The 19,360-nt window shown below is 39.2% G+C and overlaps 1 protein-coding gene across 2 annotated transcripts in view; it reads right to left on the bottom strand.

Moving 5' to 3' along the window:
* The window catches only part of GMDS (GDP-mannose 4,6-dehydratase), a 577,786-nt gene that overhangs the window by 99,491 nt on the left and 458,935 nt on the right, over positions 1-19,360 (bottom strand). For both annotated transcript variants that reach the window (XM_019542456.1, XM_019542466.1), the window contains exon 9: positions 5,738-5,834. In XM_019542456.1, coding sequence (XP_019398001.1) covers positions 5,738-5,834 — 97 coding nt within the window. The remainder of the gene's footprint in view (positions 1-5,737; positions 5,835-19,360) is intronic.

Genomic DNA, 19,360 nt, shown 5'->3' with positions numbered 1-19,360 from the left:
GTGGCAGTGTAATTTTTAATATTAGGATGAAGGGGCAAAATGAAGAAGTGTGAATGGGTGTAAATGGAACCAAGGGATACTGTTGAGTCTGAAGTAATTATAGATATAAATATTTTGGCTGGCACAGTAGCAGAGTTTGGAGAAGAGTTAAGGACAATAAAGGTAATCATTTACTAAGGTAGTGATTTTCTGATGTTGACACAGACTTCCAAGAAAAGAAAAGAAAGTAAAGCAGTTTTTCCCTTCCCACAACCCTTCAGATAAGACAGGTTTGTCAGAAAGTCATTATTCTTATAATAAAACTTAGGTTATTTATCTGGTTTCTAGCTGGGAATACAGGAAAATAGATTTCTAAGGATTATTCTTCCTTGAATGCCCTAATCTTACTTGCATGATTGGGGTACAAGTCACATGGATGGGAAAATGGACCCTTAAGGAAGGGAAGCCTGGGTTTCCTTATAAAGACGTTTAAACAATGTAAGGAGTCAGAGCCTATTCTGAATCTAATAGTAGGAAATGAGGCATGTATGAAAAATAAAGTGGAAGTTGGGGGCATCTAGGATTTTGTGATCACAGTTTCATTACATTTTAAAAGCTCTTTAGGGCTGAAGAACTTAGAGGAAGAAGCACAAATGTTTTCGACTTGAGGAGAGCTGACTTTGGGGGAATGTGATATGCCCCGAGGAATTTTTAGTGGAATCCTATGAAGCATGGGAAACATAGATCTGACTATTTAAAAAACATTTGAAGAGAGTGAAATTTAAAGCTATCCTGGTTAATTCCGAAGAGGAAAAAAGGGCAGCTGAGGCCAAATGTGATTAAGTAGGGATGTAAAGATTAGTGTAAGCAATAAGTAGAAGACTTTAATATATATGTATATATATGTATAAACAACTCTTTGAAAAATATAAACAAGCTGGCAAGGAGGACTGAGACTTCTATTAAAAATAAGCAAAAGCAGGTTCAGAAGAAAATTACGGGAGGAGAAAGAATCACTGAAGATTCTGCTCCCAAGAATAGTCCAACTAACCATAATGATTTGTTATGGTTTCTGTGCTAGAAAGATACATGAGAAAACACATTCTTCCCTTAAATTTCTAAGAACTGGAAACAGAGAATATAGAAAAGGAACAAGTTAGTGTGTTTTTTTTCTTTACACAACGGGGTAAAAGGATGAACAACTATCATGATACTTGACATGATTGAGGTGTTAGGTCTTGTCCATATTATGAAAATTTGCAATGGTGTTAAGTACATCCATGCAGTTTTGTCTGTACAAGCTCATAATGCACCAATGACACACCCTCTTGAGTGCAAATTCCCCTGCTCAAACCAAGTTCTATGACAGCAATGGATGTGTGTGTAGAGAAAAGGATCTCATTTAAGTCATAGAAAGCCAAAGATATAAATAATTTACAATATGTCCACAAGGTAGAAAGGGTTCTTTCCTTTCTTTTTAGAAATGAAGACAGAAATTAGTGAAATCCTAACTGGTATTTATGTAAGTTCTCGGATGACAGATCAGATTCCTGAGGTCTGGAAAGTGTTAAATGTCACTGTTGCAGCAGTGGGCTGTGGGATGGTGTGGGCAATTACAGAACAGTTAGCTTAACATCATTTGTGGGAAAAATATTAAAGGCACTATTGCTAGAACACCTCAACAAGAATAATTTGATTAGAAACAGCCAATATGTTATTTTTGGAGGGAAGTCTTTGCTTAACTAGCTTACTGGATTCCCTCAGAGAAAGTACTATGGTGGTTTTCAGCATAGATACATAAGGTGAACAAAAAAGAACAAATTAATGACAAATAAAATTTACTGAAAGAGAAAAATATTTGAGAGACAGACCAGAATTTTCTGATGGCTCCCTAAACGTAGTTGTCTAAATTTGGATTGGAATAGCTAAATGAGAGGCCTGAATTTTCAGACCTGCTGAGCTATGGGTGGCTCAGTACTTTTGCAAATCAAGCCACTTATTTCAGTGCCTAAGGGTATGGCATGATAAACAAATCATACTGCATTAAAAGGAGAAGGGGATTTTCTATGGGGGCATTTTCTGCATGCTAGATGCTCCACAGTAACTCTTGTGTACCATAAGTGAAAGCTAAACTGAGGCAGTTTACTCCTGAATGAAATGGGGCTAAGTTACCATAGTTTAGCTTCCACTTATCATGGGATAAGACTGGAGAGAGGACACAGCTGCCAGAAAATGACTGAGTGGTAAATTCCTTCCTATTTAACTTGGTACATTTGGCTTGTCTGTCCATACTATAAAAGTGCCTAACTTGAGGCAACTACACTTGAACATTTTGGACATACTTGATTCTGAAGACTAAAAAGGACAGATTCTGAAGGATATGAATCCTTCATATGAATGGAGGAGTAACAACAGTCTCTCTTTAAATTTGCAAATCTCTACATGAGTCTTGCGTTACTTACTTTCCAGCCAAGGAGATGTGGGCTTCAGAAGCCTTCACTATGTTTGAAAACGTATTTTGTAAAGAGCTGAGACAGAGAGCCCTGCACAGAGAATGCATTTGCAACAGAGTATTTCTAAAACCCAGTGATTATGAGAAGGATACAGGAATTACTATACAAAAAAGACTGGCAGTGATCAACCTATTGTAACAAGGTCCAGTTTGTAAACCAGTCAAAATGGGAAGAATAGAATGGAAGTCAAAACAAAAATATTGTTAGGTCTGTAAGCAGCAAACAGGAGGGAGGACAGGTGGCTGGAGGGGTTAGCAGGGGATAATTCCCAAAGCCAGTGAGTACCAAAGGGCCCCCAAAGCAATCAAAAGCTTCAGTATCTAAAGGGAGTCAACAGATTTCGAGTCAAGGCATTCAAACAGTCCACTCAGTTCAACCAGAAGATAGGTCTCACATTTCACAGTTTCTTCTTCAGTGTTGTTAAGCTCTTCAGGACAGAGGCCTTGACCCCAGAGTGCACTTAACTGAATGGAATAGATGCATTTTAAAATGAACTTATCCTAACTACCAACACTCACTGGTTTATATATAAAAATGAATGCCTATGCACGTGTGTGTGCATGTATATGCATACAATGCAAGCATTTGTTTTTAATTTTCAAAATACTGAATTCAATTTAGAAAAACAAAACAAAACTTCTCTGAAATGAATGGCGAGAATCTGAGTGTTAGATTTTCTAAGACAAGTGTGGTAGGTTAGCCATGCCACTCCCATTAACCTAATTGCATGGCTAAGCCCCTCAGCTAACTTTGAAAGTCTCAACCCAAGCCTTTCTGCCCTCAAAAGGGGATGGAGGCATATGCAGAATCGTTTCTTTTAGCAAAGTGGTTATGTTCATTTGCTTTTTGGCACTGGATTGGATTTTGGTCTCTTATTTATATAGATGCGATGCCACTGAATTAAATGGATTTACTTTTGATTTTCACTGGTAAGAGCAGGATTAAGCCATTGGCCAAGATTTTCAAAAGGAAGTTACAATTCAAAGCGTCTGATATGAGACACACCAAAAGGGGCTCATTAAGTGGGTGCTTAGCAACATGGACCTCCAAAAGACTTTTTGAAAATTTTGGCTACAGTTTTTTGTATACATACAAAAGAAGATTAAAAAGATATTAAATCCTAAATCTTAGTAGTTCTGGAAAGGTTGTGTAGTTAAAGATTTAAGCTTGGACATTTCTAAGAAGACTTAGACTTTCTCCTGAATACTTTGAATACTGGAAATAGGAGAGCAAATGTACAGTATTGCATTCAGTTCCAGTTTTATCAGTAAGGCTGTTATTACTTCATAGGAAACACAGCCATGGTAGTTAGGTAGATTCCACGATGTTAGGTATTGTTATTTTCCTGAAATACTGAAGAGGTTATTTTTATATTTATTTTAAATTTTTATTGCATAGGAAAAGTTTTCATGATAGCTCAGTAGGGCTGGATTTTCAAAGTCAATAGATTTTGCATGGACCCAAACTTCACTGTACACTTACTGGATCCTTATACAATAAGGTGTTCAACCTCCAGCTTGCAATCTAGCTCCATCCCTCAGCACCATGTCATCTGGTCTGCAGAGCTCCTCAAGGATCTGTGGGAAGCCTCACAGGTTGTGGCTGTGCATGCTAGTTCAGGTGTGCAGAGTTGGCACAGGGCCTGATCTGGCCTTCACATTGGCCCCATGCCATTTATTGGGCCTGTAGGGCCCAAACTGTGAGCATCACTGCCATACACAGATATATCTCTGATGACAAAAGCACTTCTCAACAATCTGTGCTTAAATATTAAAGCAGTAATGCAGAAGAAAAGTCTATGCAAGTGCTGAGGAGTTTGAAAACCAGGATTTGGGTTCTAAAAATGGGACAGATAGAGACGTCATGGACAGAGAATACTAACCCTATGGAGTGAAGTCATTTGGGCAAATGCCCCACTACAATGCATCTGGAGGAATAAATCAATGGTTTTGAGGAAAAGGTACTGCCTATGATGACAGAGCAAGAAAGCAGGCCTTACAAAGCACAGATGTGTTGGGTCAAGGGTCCTTTTCCTGTTCAGCAAGTCAATGTCTTTATGTCTTTCTCTCTTGGACACCCTGCCTAAGTAAAGAATGACAGACATTTCTTAACAACTTCCTAGTTTTTTAAAGGATTCTGAAATACAGATCCAGCCCTTTTTTGTTATGTAACATTAAGTTTCTTTTGCCTCTTTGAATTTCCATTTTGGAACTGATATGCGTTTACACACACACACTTGTTTTTACCTTCCCCTGGGTCTGAGTCAAGACAAATGTGCTCTTGTGACACCTCACTTGTATCAGGAAGTTACTGCCGACATTTCTGAATGGATCCAGTGACAGCTGATGTTATGACAGCAGCCAGCAGGGCTGGTATCAACCTCCCGGGGAGAAGTCAAGCACAACGTTTCCTTGGAACTCCTATTCTCCATTAGCACTGTGAACAACTCTTTGCTGCATCTATAAACCTGAACCCCACTCTGTGCCAGCACTGAGTTGTCACTATCTGCCCATGTACTAAGCAAAAGCTCATTTTTTTGTAGCTAGTTCAGTATTCATAGAGAAGAAATGTACTACTGGCCAGATTCTTCAGGCTGTGCTTTAAAGATGTCTCCACTGACTTCAGTGGGAGGTATCATGTCAGTGTCAGTTAGTTTTTATGCTTAAGGGGTTTTGTGGAATAGTGTCCTATGAATGCAGTTATTAAATGACTGTCAGCTTTTATACTACTTCCAAAAGTCACAAAGATAGAATTTTTTTGCTGAGGATAGTCATCGGAGGGAATTCATAGGTTAAGTTGTATGATTTTATTAACATATGGGAAGAGATATTTAAAAACGGAAAAATATCACTGCACCACCATTATTTATTTCTAGCAGCTCTGAAAGAGAAGACCAGATGCAGATTTTAATTCAAGAGAGACAACAATTTGATTGGACTTTTGTTGTCATCCCCTGCAAGGTGAAGTTACACGCACATTCCTTTAGTTCTGTCCAAGGACACCAACCTCCACCCAGCAGCTGGTGAATTAGTGCATTGCAAATCCGGTCCTTTGCATTTTTTGTTTTGTTTGCTTTTGGGTAACTTACTGCAGGGGGGCTGATGAGCAGCCTAATTTAGAGCTTTGAAAGCTGGCAGTAGGTGTGCAATTACAGCATTTTCACAGACAGCTGACCAAATGCAGCAATTTATTGGCTGAGTGATTGGATTATTCATTTGTAAAGCTGGGAGAGGGCATTTTCTTACCACTTCAGTCGGCCTGTAGTATTTGAGATTGACTCTCACATGAATCTTGCCAGTCTCCTTGCATCGGCCCACTTCAGCTTCATTCTTTCCTTCCCACCTGTAAAGTAGATAAACATTTAAATCAATCCATAATTACTTTAGTGCTCTGATCCTAGCAGCATTTGGCTTGCTTTCTTTTATTGGACTGTGGTGTTAATTCTCTCTGCAGGACAGAATAAACTAATTAATGACAGGAACAAAGACAGAAGTCTGACCAGAAGGCAGCATCAATAGCTTTTGAAGTTCTCTGTTGTTTTGGGTTTTTTTGGTTGTTTTTTTTTTTTGATCCAGTCAAACATGTAAAACTTAGAACTTCCAAGTTAAACACATATTGAAAAGAATAAAGTAACACCTTATTGTTAATTCCAATGCTTCATTAATCTTCAAATAAATATAAGAATGATACTTTTATTCACTGGTATGTACAAAGTTGTTAGGAAAACAGATGTCTTTTTAAATAGATATTAGCTATTGAGGCAAAAGTCTCAGATACGTTTAAGTTGCACATGAATTCAAGTCAAACCAAACACTGTTAGAAAAACACTTTCACGTACTTAAAAAACTGTTCATTTTCAGTTTTAAAAAGGCTCCTCCATTTTAAGGTCCTAATTCAGCAAAGTATTTAAATACATGGTTAATGAGAACAGGACTACTAACCTACTACTAACTTGTGATCTGCTACTATGCTGAATGGAAGCTAAATCTGTTTCCTACTTTTTCATACTCTGTTATGATGCAAGTGTGGGATATTGCTAGGCTAACAAAGTATTGTGCATATTCATTTCTCATTCTCAATACTTTGGCAGCACCAAGGTATTGAGAATGCGCATGTCCTTGGGACTAGTCCTATGTGCTGCCCACAATGCACAGACAGCATCCTGCCCCCGGGTAGTGCATGGGTCTGGTCTGGCACATGGCACAGGAAACCATAGGTAGCACCGGAGACTTAGGTGATAGTGCTCAATGGGTTGGATCACAGAGCCCCTGGAATACACCATACTGGTAAGATCTGAAGAACAATGTAATTGATTTAACTTTATCACTAGATACATCACGCCCTTCAATTCCATATGTTCAAGCTCCAAATCTGCAGTTTGTGGATTTGTTTAATTTAAAAAAAAATTGTTCAAATAATATTAAAGAACAGATTCACTAAACCTATAAACGTTCAGAATTAAAGACTGAAATCCTTTTTTTTTTGTGCTCCTTAGGTCTAGCATAGCGTAGAGTTCTGAAAGTTGATATTGCAGTACTTTAGTACAAAAGGGTGATAAAGATGAAATTCCTTGCTTTTGTAGGTTTAGGCAAATTCTATGTCATTTCAAAGCAGCAGTTGCAATTTAAACTATTTGGCTTTAGGCAATAAAAGAGAAGTGCCCATTTATATATACATATTCAGTATTGTCAGTTTTTGTAATGTTATCACACAATAGTTAATGTTTTTCTTAAAAACTCCAGCTCCTGCAGCATTTAATTTTGGAAGAATCTCAGTTTTTGTTTCAAGTTCCTAGCTTTTGATGTTGTAGAGAAAAGGCTGAAAAGGTGATCCAAAGGCACCCTCAAAGTTCAAAAACTGAATGCTTATTATTTTTTGAGAAATAAAATTAGAAATGTGAAGGTTTTTTTTAAGGCAGACCATGTGATTTTTAAGCCAATATCAACTTCTGGAGACTGGATCGTGGCTTTTAAATGTTATGGATTGGCATGGCTACATTTTTAAGTAATTTCTGCATACCGCAGACATTAGCTGCACTAAAATTTGTGGCAATGTTCTGCTGCCTACAAAGCTGTAGAGAGTAACATATGATGTTGAATATGATTTGTAATTTAACTTTTGAGATTTTTTTTGCAGTGGTTCTTTTTGAAGCCAGTAAGTAAAATTTTCATCCAGAAGCCAAAACCAACATTAGTCCCTCCCTTTAAAGGGCAAAGGATAATAGTGTGCAGAACTCAAATGTGCTTAATAAAAAACCAATGCTCACCAGTAAAACAACAGGAAGTTCTTAAAACAGGAGATGTCAGTTGTTGGAGGTCACTGAGCAGAGAACACCATTTAACACCCAATAGTCTATAAGAGTCTCTCCAAATCTAGCAAAGACTCACTGAACATTGCTATCAAATACATGTAACAATAGAAATGATTGAAGGGAAAACTCCACCCATTTTACTTAGTCAGTAGTGTGAAAAGTTCATAAGGAAATGAGCCCTTTTTAGTTTGAACGAAATGGAGGGTAAGCACTGAAAATAATATTTTTAATTACAAATGGCACCTCCAAGTCCACAGCTGGTGAATACTATCCTGCTGAAAGATGACACTGTATCCTACACAAATCAGACACCAGGAATCTGTTGATTTAACCAGCTGCAAATGATTGAAAAATCATTAAGAAACATTTTGTGAATTCAGAGAACACAACACAAAATTTACTCAGTCTCAGGGTTGGGAAAGAGACATCTGAAATTTTCACATTATTGTGGTTTTAGACAGCTGGGAGCTTTCTTGAAGTTTGGTTCTGCAAGGTTGAAGTCCCATCAGGCAATAAAACATACCTAAGCAATATGTGTGTGTGTGTGTGTGGGGGGGAGGGGGATAACCAATCTCTGGTTAATCAAGGTTTCCCTGAATTAAAACAGAATGGAAAGTGAACTCCCAACACTGCTAATGTCATAACACTTTGCTTAGAGCAAGTGGTCTCTGGTCTTATGCATATATATGACAAACCCTAGTCCTGGAGCTTTGAGAAAATAAATGCACCACCACAATAAGATCATCTTCATCTCCCCCAAGTGGGGTGAGGGAACTGTCAAATTGGTTTGTTACTGCAGCTGGATTGCAGAACTCTCCGCACCTCCCTCCAGTGTGAAGTGTGGACGATGGTGTCTGCAATTACTGATAATATCAGTTTAGTATATCTCTTGCTGCCTTGCTACTCTTCATGGTACAGAGACACTACTGGAGACATGCCCTGTAAATACTTAAAATATGGACTCATTCTTAAGAATGATGGACACTACCAAGAAAAAAAGTTTCAGAAATCTTTAGGCAATGAAAATGTTTGACCATGTTTTGAATGTTGTTACTATTTCATTGTTCACAGAGATTTTTATTTCATGGGTAGATTTTTATACTAAAAGTCACTGTCATTTTTGCTCATATATTACTTTTGCTATATATTACTTATTGTAAAACATTCATTTTATCCTTGTTAACTCCAAACAGTAGAATGAACATCTTGCTGGGGTCATTTGACCCCAGTATTCTTTCCTGCCATGGCAGGGGGTCGGACTAGATGATCTGCTCAGGTCCCTTCCGACCCTACAAACTATGAAACTATGAATTAATTCCTTCTGCATTTTTTACCACTGTCCTGTGAAACAGCAAGGTAAGCAAACACAAACAAACTGCCTGCCTTTTCTCCAAAATGTGACTGCTGGAGTATCCTGCATACAAACCGTGACATGGATATGTGTAACAATTGCCACCAAGAACTAGTACAGGAGATACCTCAGAATTTCATTAATCCTAAAGCTTTTCCCAAGAGTACAGATAAACTGAAAAATATATCAGTTCATTCCCCCTCCCACCTTTATTTGTCTTCAATTTCAGCTTTTAGGTATATGCAAACTGATACTGTTTGACAGATATTCAACAGCATGACTTTAAAGCCTTCTTATTTTTCTGCATGAATTTACATTAATTGGTAAGCTTTCTACCTCAAAAAAGCAACACAACGCAAAATTTAAAAATAAAACTTTAGGAAAATCCTGCTTATCATTCACAGGTGTCAGAAAAGGTACTGTATTTACTCATATATAAGATGATTCTCCAATAATTAGATTCTATATATGGAAAGTTTATATATAATGTGGTAATATTCCAGGTATAAAATTTAATTATTAGAGATTTGCCTTGAATTTGTCCCCCCTCAGAGGTCAGGTAGTTCCCTTGCCCTCTGCCCCCAAAACTTCTTTCCCCTACAGCCCTTTCCTTACTGTCAGACCCTGCTCTCCCTCAGCACATGGAAGTGAGAAGCAAATTTGAAAACGCTGGCTTAGAAATAAGCATACCTACAGTAACTTGAAGATAGGGCAATTACTACAGATAACCATACACTTATTTCATCCAGAATTGATGCAGTTTACCCATTTTGAAAATGCTGCAAGTTTTAGAACATAAAGGCTAGGGACAGAAGTTACAGATGAACTGGTTTAAGTGATCAGAAACTGGTTTAAACCTGTAATAGAACAGAAGTTAAGTGCCCATAAACCAGTTTCAAAATGACTGCAACTGGTTAGAAATAAACCTGGTTGAATATAGTATCAGACTTAACTGATTTGAGTCAAACCAGTTAATGAAAATTCTGTCCCAGACACCTTCTTGGTTCAAGTTAAATCAGAGTCCCCCAGCATCCTAGCATGCTTTCCAGCCCTGTGCTGGGCTATGCTCTAGCAGAGAAGGGTTGGAAGGAGGGGAGAAGAGAGAGGCAGGGATGGTGCCCCCCCAGGCAAACCCCAGCTGAGGTCTGGGGCCAGGGTGCGGGGTTAAAGCTTCCTTCCCCTGAGTAGAAAGCTGTCCTGCCCTGCTAAACTTACTGAAAGTTACTGCTGGCTACAACTGTGGACTACAAATCCCAGAGTCACCTAAAAGCAGGAAGAGGAATTGATGAGCAACCCTGCAAAGTCCTGCTGCTGTGATGCTGGACTGAAAATCCTACAGACCTTGGGGGCAGCGAGAGGAGGAAGTGTCAGAGAGCCATGCTTTAGTATCCCCTGTCTGGCCTGAGCCACTGCAGGCATGTGGCTCCATTTCCTGAATCAAAAGTAAATGTGTGTCCAGTTGTTTCTCAGTTTAATCTTTGCAGCCTAGACTAACATGCAAAGATTGAATTGATTCAGCTTTGGGCTTGGTGACTGCCTGTACTTAGCCAAACACATGTTCAAGAAGCACATTTGTATCTACTTTTATTTTATTATTTTTGCAAAATTTTTCAAAATCTAGGTCAAATTAGCCAAATGAATTCTGAATCCTATCGACTGAGCAAAACTCAATCATTCAAACACTATATGTGGCGTTACAACCAGCAAGTATCCTCCACCCCAGACTTTTCAGCCTGGGGCTTCAGCTACTCCCAAATCCATTTGGCAAGCTTCCTATGTGCAGGCTCAACCCTGGAGATCTTGGGGTTTGGATGCCCCCAAGTCTCACTTGCCTTTAGCCAATGGCCACAGAAGCAAACTAAGGAGTGGTCCCCCATTTCCATAAAGCAGGCGTGTAGCCGAAATTCTCCCACGGTCAGGCTATATCACACTTTTGTAATGTATCCTGTCTGTACTGCATTGGAAAGGTCTGCACACACTACTACACAATGTCATTTTAAGGTGAATTCAGTAGGGCAGAAGACCAGTGCAGCAAACTACACTTGATCTTAGCCTACTAATCCTTAGCCTTAATACAACCTTTTTGGGGTTTTTTTTTTCCTTCCTTTGGAAAATTTTTCAGGTCCCAAGACAAATCAGCCAAATCAATTCCAAATCCGTGCAAATCATTCAAGAACGATATGTGGCCCTGCTACCAGCGAGCATCCTCTATTCCTGCCTGGGGCTTCAAATACTTCCCAATCTTTTGGCATCCTATGTGCAGGCCCAAGCCCGGAAGCTTGGGGTTTGGATGTCCCCGAGTTTCACTTGCCCCCAGCCATATGGCCACAGGAGCAAGCTAGGGAGAAATCTCCCAATTCCATAAAGTTGGCGTGTAGTCAAGATCCTCCTGGAAGTCCAAGTGGAAGGCTAACTATGATGCTCTCATACGGAGTCTTGTCTGCAAGCAGACATGGGTGTAACCCTCCACTACACCATGCCATTTTAATTGCATTACCTCAGTCACAGTACTACCCCATGCTACATTTGTGGTTTTCCCCTGCCAGTAGGAAAACCACCTTGGTGCTCATGGTATTCCCCCTACCTACAACAGTACAACCTTGCTATACCATTAATCCAAAGCCAAAATGATTTACTATATAGTTCATTTGGCTGGCCTCAGAGACAACAGCGTTTCAAGTCATGATGACTCCACAGTATGTGTGTACACAGCTTGCTTCTGTGGCCATATAGCTGAGGGCAAGTGAAACTTAGGGGCATCTGAACCCTAAGCCTCTGGGCTTGGGCTTGCACATAGGATGCCTACCAAAGGATTTGGAAGCATCTGAAGCCCCAGGTGGGGGTGGAGGATGCTTGCCACATATGGTTCTTGAATGAATTTGGAATTGATCTGGCTGACTTGGCTTGGAACACAAAAAAAATTCCTTAAAAAAAGTGTGTGTACTCCAGATACTCCCTAAAAAGGATCCAGGTGCAAAGTAGTCCCAACACATGAACTTAGTCTGTCACCCTGCAAGTGGGGTGGGGATGAAGGGAATGGGTTGCCTGGTCTGAGAAACCAGCATTTGTGTGTGTAGTGCATGGGCTATTGTAATGGTTTTGGGTGGCTAGCAGGCCTTTGTACGGGTGTGGATATTGTAACGGGTTATGGTTAGGAGAGTGTGTGCTTGTGTGTATGTGTGTGTATTCCTCCCTCCTTTCCCCCCACCCCCAAAAATAGATGATCTACCTTTCCTGTCTATATTTTATCTCATGGCCTATATCAAAGCTGTTCAATCAACAATGTGCTTCTTAATTTTTAAGCTCCACTTTAAAATGAACCTCAAGTTCTATTGTGGAGAGCTTTCATTAACCTGACAAAAGATTACCCATGTCTCCATCTGGGCTTGTCTATTTATAGTTAGTAAAGAGAAAAAGGGAATGTCAGTCAGGAATAGGGAACTGTGGGATTGCTGCTGACTTTCACACCCCGGTAAACTCAGAAGAACTTTCTGAGCTGGGGGGGATGTTGCTGCCAGAGATCAAATTAAGGTGTTTCAGCGTAGCTAGCCAGCAAGTATGAGCATGAGGACAATGCCTCAAGGTCAACCCAAGCTCTCAGTGCAGACAGAGTTCAAGCCCATTCTTACAGGGAAGCAAAGACTGAAGTATTTTGCTGAAAAGGTACTTTGCAGAAGTGGCTCTAAAATGCCACAAATATTAATAAAAGCTGAGAGAATTACAGGGTCGAAGCCATCCTATTGCCAACACCAAGTGTACAAAAATAAGGAGTCAAGCTCAAAGTCATAAGGCTTTTAAGAATAATACATTTGGGGGTTCTTTATATTTCACTTTCACTTTTTTGTTTCTTTGGGGATTACCTTTCCAAGCTTCTCTTTCTAACCTTGACAGCTAGAACCGTTCAGTTGCAAATAAAATGAAAGTTGATATTCTCATAAAATAACTGAAATTACTTGACTGCATGAGTTGGTGCTTTAGGAGAACCACCAAATATCAAGAGATTAAGGATAAAAATTGAGAGAGTAATGCTGCTCCTGATTAGGAAGGCCTGTGTTCAGAAGCAAACATGTTCACATAATAGTGGTGAATCTCAAAAGATAACAGTAAACATGTTGATAAGTTCAGCTGAGTATCTCCCTTTCCTGATCATCTGTACAACAAGAAGGAGAACATGACTTAAACTTATAACATGGTTTAGCAGGGATAAAGTACTTCCACTTCATTCTGTTGCAGACTGCTCCTCCATACTGACTAAATCTCTTTGAGTCTGCAAATTTGGATGAGAAATCTTGCAATTTCGTCTGCTGAATGGGATTCCAGTATTTCTTTCCTCTGACCAGACTAGAAATACCACAGGAATGAGGATAATTGTTCATCAAAATGATTGCAGGTTTTTTGGACCAAAAAACATGTTTCTTTTTTAATAAAACTACATTGCAAATGAATTCATTTAAATGAAATTTCATTGAAAAAAACAAAAGGAAGCATTCTGATATCATCAACCCAGGATGCCACGACATTTTCAGAATGTAAATTTTGCAATTTTTTTTTTTTTGCCGTAAAAACTGTAATCCAAAAAAGTCAAATTCAAAACAAAAATGTTTCAACAGTCCAGAATTGGAACTTTTTTTACAATTTCATTTTGCGGAAACTTCTTTCATTCCATTTTGAAACCAAAAAATTGTAAAAGGCTGAACTCTCCCCAAAAAGGGAAAATCCAGTGCCTACCTGGCTATCATGTGGGACACTTCTCACAGCATCTCAGCATTTTTGGTTTATGAAAATAAATAATGATAATAATAAAAAAATTAAGTTTTCAAAATTCAGATCAGGGTTAACTTGAGTTTTGAGACTGCTGTCATATCTACCAACTCCTAAGACCGTGATCTGATATTCACTTAGTAACTTTTCTGCCACAGCAGGGGGCAGGGCATTGGCAGCACCTTTGTCTCCTCTGTTTTTTGCCTCTGTCACACTGAAGGGAGTTGGGTGTTTTGAGTTTTGTTTCTGTGACTGCTATGTGGCTGTGGCAGATGAGAGGGGTCGCTGCACCATATTTAGGACTTTACGGATAAATGGTTGCCTGCTAATTCAAGGGATTGTACTTGGTGATGAGCATGGTCCCCTTCAGTCTTATGCTCCTATGTGACCAGAAAGCTTAGAGAAAGCAAAAAAGCTTCTTGCATTTCTAAGATTTCTAAGACAGTTTTCTGACTGAAGTATATACAGTCAACAACAACATATAAATATAGCATATCAAATAAAACAGTGATTAATACTGTTAAGGGAGAGCAAAATTTAACAAAAAAAATCAAAAGAAAGCATTGCTTTCTGTGTAACTTTAACTAAGTGAATATTTTTCAGTGACAACTGTTTTTTTTCATCCTTTGCTGTTAAAACAACTTCAGTTGTGCACCAAGTTTCAGCCTCTCTCTTTCTGACCTAAGATCTCGCTTTCCCATACTGCTAAGTGCAACAGAGTGTTACTGATCAGACAGCCAGTTCTTGTGGGCAAAAGCCAGACTTGAAAACAGTGATTCCTGATGAAGTCTTTTGATGGATCCCTTTCCTCTTTCCCACACCATTGCCACTGCATTGTCTGCTTTGCATTCCTGTAGGAACCCTTCAAATCTCTTATATGCTTCCATAACTTAGCTTTTCACTTCAAACCCTTAAAAATAAAACCCCTCTCAGTTTAACCGTCCACATCAGTGAAGGGAGAAAAGCTCCTAGCCTTCTAGTGGCCGACTTCACACTTTTATACTGATTTCTGTGACCAATCCCACTTCAGGAGAATTGCTACAGACAAAGTAGCACGTTAGTCACTACAGAAACTAAAACGTGGAGCCAGTATGATTGTGATAATTTGTTCATTTTCCTGCATTAATTCTGGCCTTGGAGCGATGCATATTTCTGCTACAAATGTATATACATTTTATATTAATAAAAAAATACAATAAATCTTTCCATTGCCTGAACAGCCCCCCCTCCCCCCTCCCTACTCCTACCCCCAATATGCAGACAGCAGTCTGCAAAGAACTTTTGAGTGCTGTCATCGTTTCAGGCTATCCTTGCAATCCTGTTCTAATTTAATAAGATTAATGACAGAAAATTAGTCAAGACAAGCGTTTGCCTGTTTGGTTTACCCTGCTGTAGTTTAAATTATACAGAGGGAAGTGTTTCCCTCCAGTTTTACTTAATTAGCAATAAGTAGAAAGGAAAGTAAAAGGGGAAAAAAAAGTGTAACGCTTACAGGAGGAAAATATTTGTAGCTCAAAGGCTTTCCTGTCAGTACAAAGGACTGAATTAAATGACTCACAGCTATTATATAAATATCATTCCAAATTTATTCCTGGTACAAAAAGTGTTAAGAGGAAAATCTAAGTAAAACAAACCGATACAAACAAACTTCTGTTTATACTAGATTTTGGGGAAATAATGTGCCAACCTTGTTGAGGCTGTACATTCAGTTATTTACAAGACATGTATTAAAAATTTCCTTTTTCATGTTTTGGGCTAACGCATACAGTCCAACAATGTGTTGTAACCTCTGAATAGCATGGTATGATATTACTTTTTGGAAAGGTTTATTAGCCTGTCCGGTATGTTTAACTGCACAAGTTAATATGATGTACTAAGAAGAAAAAGTATATGAATCATGGCAGCAGTTTAAACTTGGCAGTAGAGTATTCAAGATTGTTTTTCTGGGTACTACATGCTACCAAATACTAAGCAACCAAAACCGCAATGACTGAGTCTGAATATGAGGAGAAATTCTAACTGCACTATCCAAAGCATAAAACTCATCACAGTGACAGGGTTTAATGGTCACTGTAGGTTTGCCTCAAGCCCTCACCCATGTTATACACTGTTTCAATTGCAATATCATCTGGATCCTTACTTCACAGGCTCATGGATTTTGAAAGATACGCTGTGGAGCAATACCAGAAAGATTTTCTGTCACTTAAAAAAAAAAGAAAAAAAAAGTCAGGCAGCCAGATGCTCTGTCCCCAAAGAGTCATTTGGGATCATGAAATTTCCTAATTCCTGAAAACAACGGATTTTTCAGGATGGGGTAATGAAGCAATCCACTTTTCTTGCAGGCACCGATATAATGAACTTACAGTGCATTCTAGATCATCAGTCATGGACATCATGTAGAATTTTAAATAGCAGATTAAAGGGATGTACCAGTGGAATCCCACTGCATGAATGTGGAGAACTGGGGTGTCTGGTTACTCCTTAAAGAAGATCTATTCACACTGGAGGAGCTGGTGTAACAGGCCCTTGGGGGTTTCAAAGAATGTGAGAGGTTATCAGGCATCTGGTCAATAAGACAGCAGCAATGAAAGAGGGGGAGAGGGGTAGGGGGGAGGAGCTCTGTGTGTGGGGGCATTATGTTGAGAAGGATCAACCTCTGTCAGGACACAGAAAAATTAAAGAGGTTCCCCCAAAAAATCTTTTTCAATCTTCAGAAACAGTTTTAGTTCAGCTGAGAGATGAGCAACACTTTTTAATGAGTAGCACATGGGTTCTACATTACTCTAATTTGCCCATCCTTACTATCAACCCAGAATCAGTATAAGAAGGGTCAGCTGAATATTTATAAGGGGTGGGGGGAGGACTAGTGAATATGATCATGGCTACACCACTCTAAAGGCAACATTTCTAAAAGCAAATCATCAGCACCTAAACAACATCATTTTTTAAAATACAAACTGCTGAAACTGTGTTAACACTTGACTTTACTACATAAGTAAGTTAACATATTAGTATTGCCAGAAATCACTTAAGGATGTGATTAATACATTATTTGAAGCAGGCAAAAATATCAAAGGCAGCTACATGATTAGTAGCCAAATTTTTTAAAAGTGATCCAGCCACTTATGGTTTTAAGTCATATGTAAAGAGAATTGGATTCAACTTTCAAAGCACTCTGAAATTGGGATTTCAGCACCTAAGCAATGAAAATTTTACCCAGCGTCTTTCATTGTATGTTTAAGAAGCATAATACAGCTTTCTCTGCACATTTAAATATCGCTCCCATCTCACTAATTGGGAAAATACTGGCTTAGAAGTCTAAAATTGGTTTAATTAATCTAAACACTGAACATGCTAATTACCCCTTTAATTAAGGCACTGTTAAATGCAACCCATTCCTTTATGTGTAAATAAAACACTGAAAAAAAATGAGGCAACATTCTGCACACCATGACCACTTAAAAATTAAAGGACATTCTTAGTTTCTCCTTTAAAATAGGTGATATTTACAAAAATACTTTTTTGTTGTTTTTCATGCCATTGAGAGCAGATAGGGGGAAGGTTTATTTTTTTTTAACACATTCACTTCTTTCTCCTTTGGAGTTTTGAGTACTCTAGCATAATGTAGCAAAACATTTATCTAGCGTGTTCAATTTTAACTGAGTGGCTCCATTGACATCAGTGAAAGCTGTAGGTGCTTAACATTCTGAAAGTCAGGTCAGTCATTTATGTATCTATCTATAAATTTAAGTGCCTTTCCTTAGGCACCCATTTTTACAAACTGTCTAATTTTTCATCTTCCTGCTGCAAAGCAACATTGGACAAAGAACAGAAGAACAAATGCATATCACAAGATTTGTCATCTGCCTGGACCAATCATTTCCATAATATATAGGAAAATTTTACTTGCTATTCTAAAAGGTGCTGCTTTCAATTTAAAACAACATTTACCAGAAAAAAAGTAGCTATAATAAACAAATGTAATACATAAAGAGAAAAAAAGTAAAATCAGACAGGAACATTCTTATGTCTTGTGCAAAAAACTGTGCCGTCAGCACAAACCTGCAAAACTGTGCAGCATGCACCCGGGCAAGTTCTTCCTGCCCTGGGACACCCCTTGTTTTTCTGTTACTTTGTTCCCGCGCGTGCCAAAAGCAGGTGGAAGAACTAACCAATCCATGCCTGTGATGCGAGACACGTCATTCGGCCGATAAAACCCATGTGCAAGCTTCCGCTCAGCAGAAGCAGCGCTCGTCAGTGCATCGAGGAGGAGCTTTTCTTCCCCGCCCAGGCCTGGCCAGCCTTGACGTGCTTCTCCACCAACGAAATTGCCCCGGTGTACCCCTTCCCAGTGCACTCGTTAAGACCTTGTTCGTCACTATCTCGAGAGGGTCTCTGCAGCTGTCGATCTCGATCTCGCAACGCAACTGGTATCTGTTATCTGTTTTGACTTGCGCCTATGCGTCCATTCTGCTTACGTGCAAGTAAAACGAAAACAAAAATCTTGCAACCATCACGCGTGTGTAGCCGCCTCCTTTGCAAACCCCCGCCCAAAGGGAAAAAGACCCACCAGCTCCACTGACCCGCATGCGAACCCAGCCGTGTGCGACATCTTAATGTTCCCAATATTCATTTCTGCCCGGACAAATGTCACCGTTGTTATGGTTCGAGCTGGCAAACAATCTGAGAGATGCTAATCATGGAAAGAAAAATGTCCTAAAATTGAGCTTTTGGGCTAGAGGTTCTTTTGCTCCAAATCTCTCTGATTTTTTTTCTAAAATTAAAGGCCAAAAACTGAAACCAGACTAAAAGCTATTGAGGGAAAATGTTATTATCTCCCCAGCCACCCACTGCCTGTTCAAATAATATTGTATATATCTGTGCACTTCTGCATATTTATTGAATTTGTCAAGTTTTTGTTCCCAAGTAAAGCTTATTGGTCCTGTCAAAAGTTCACCAGCTGCACCAGTGACTGATGGCCTGAGGAACAGCCCTGGTGCTAGCGTCATGGAAGAGCCTGTGGCTTTCCTCTCCCTTTTCCAGCTGAGATTGGTATGTTGATGCATGGGGCCCAGAGAAGATACAGAAGGAGGGAAATTGAAAAAATAATAAACAATAAAAATATAAATTACGGAAAGCATTCACAAAGCCATCCTGATTTTATTATCTGGCCTTGAGAAGGAATTTTGTATTTTCAATCAAACTATGCAGAATATGCATTGTAAACATTCCGCACCCACAGCTCAACATTTTTATGGCTCAGTAGGATGAAGGCTAATAAGACTGTGGATTAAGCTGCTATGTAATCCCAGCCGGATGGACGGTGTGCGGCCAGGCAGAAAGGAAATGAGTTTACAGGTGTCACACCTTAAACCAGCAGAGCTGGGAGCAAAGTAGAGGTAATGTTTTGCATAGTGGGGGAGAAGAGGGGAGAGGGAAAGAGGA

Source organism: Crocodylus porosus, unplaced genomic scaffold (assembly GCF_001723895.1).
Source record: "Crocodylus porosus isolate Cpor-Errol unplaced genomic scaffold, CroPor_comp1, whole genome shotgun sequence".
Classification (NCBI taxonomy): Eukaryota; Metazoa; Chordata; order Crocodylia; family Crocodylidae; genus Crocodylus; species Crocodylus porosus.
This window is presented reverse-complemented; position numbering and strand designations above follow the sequence as displayed.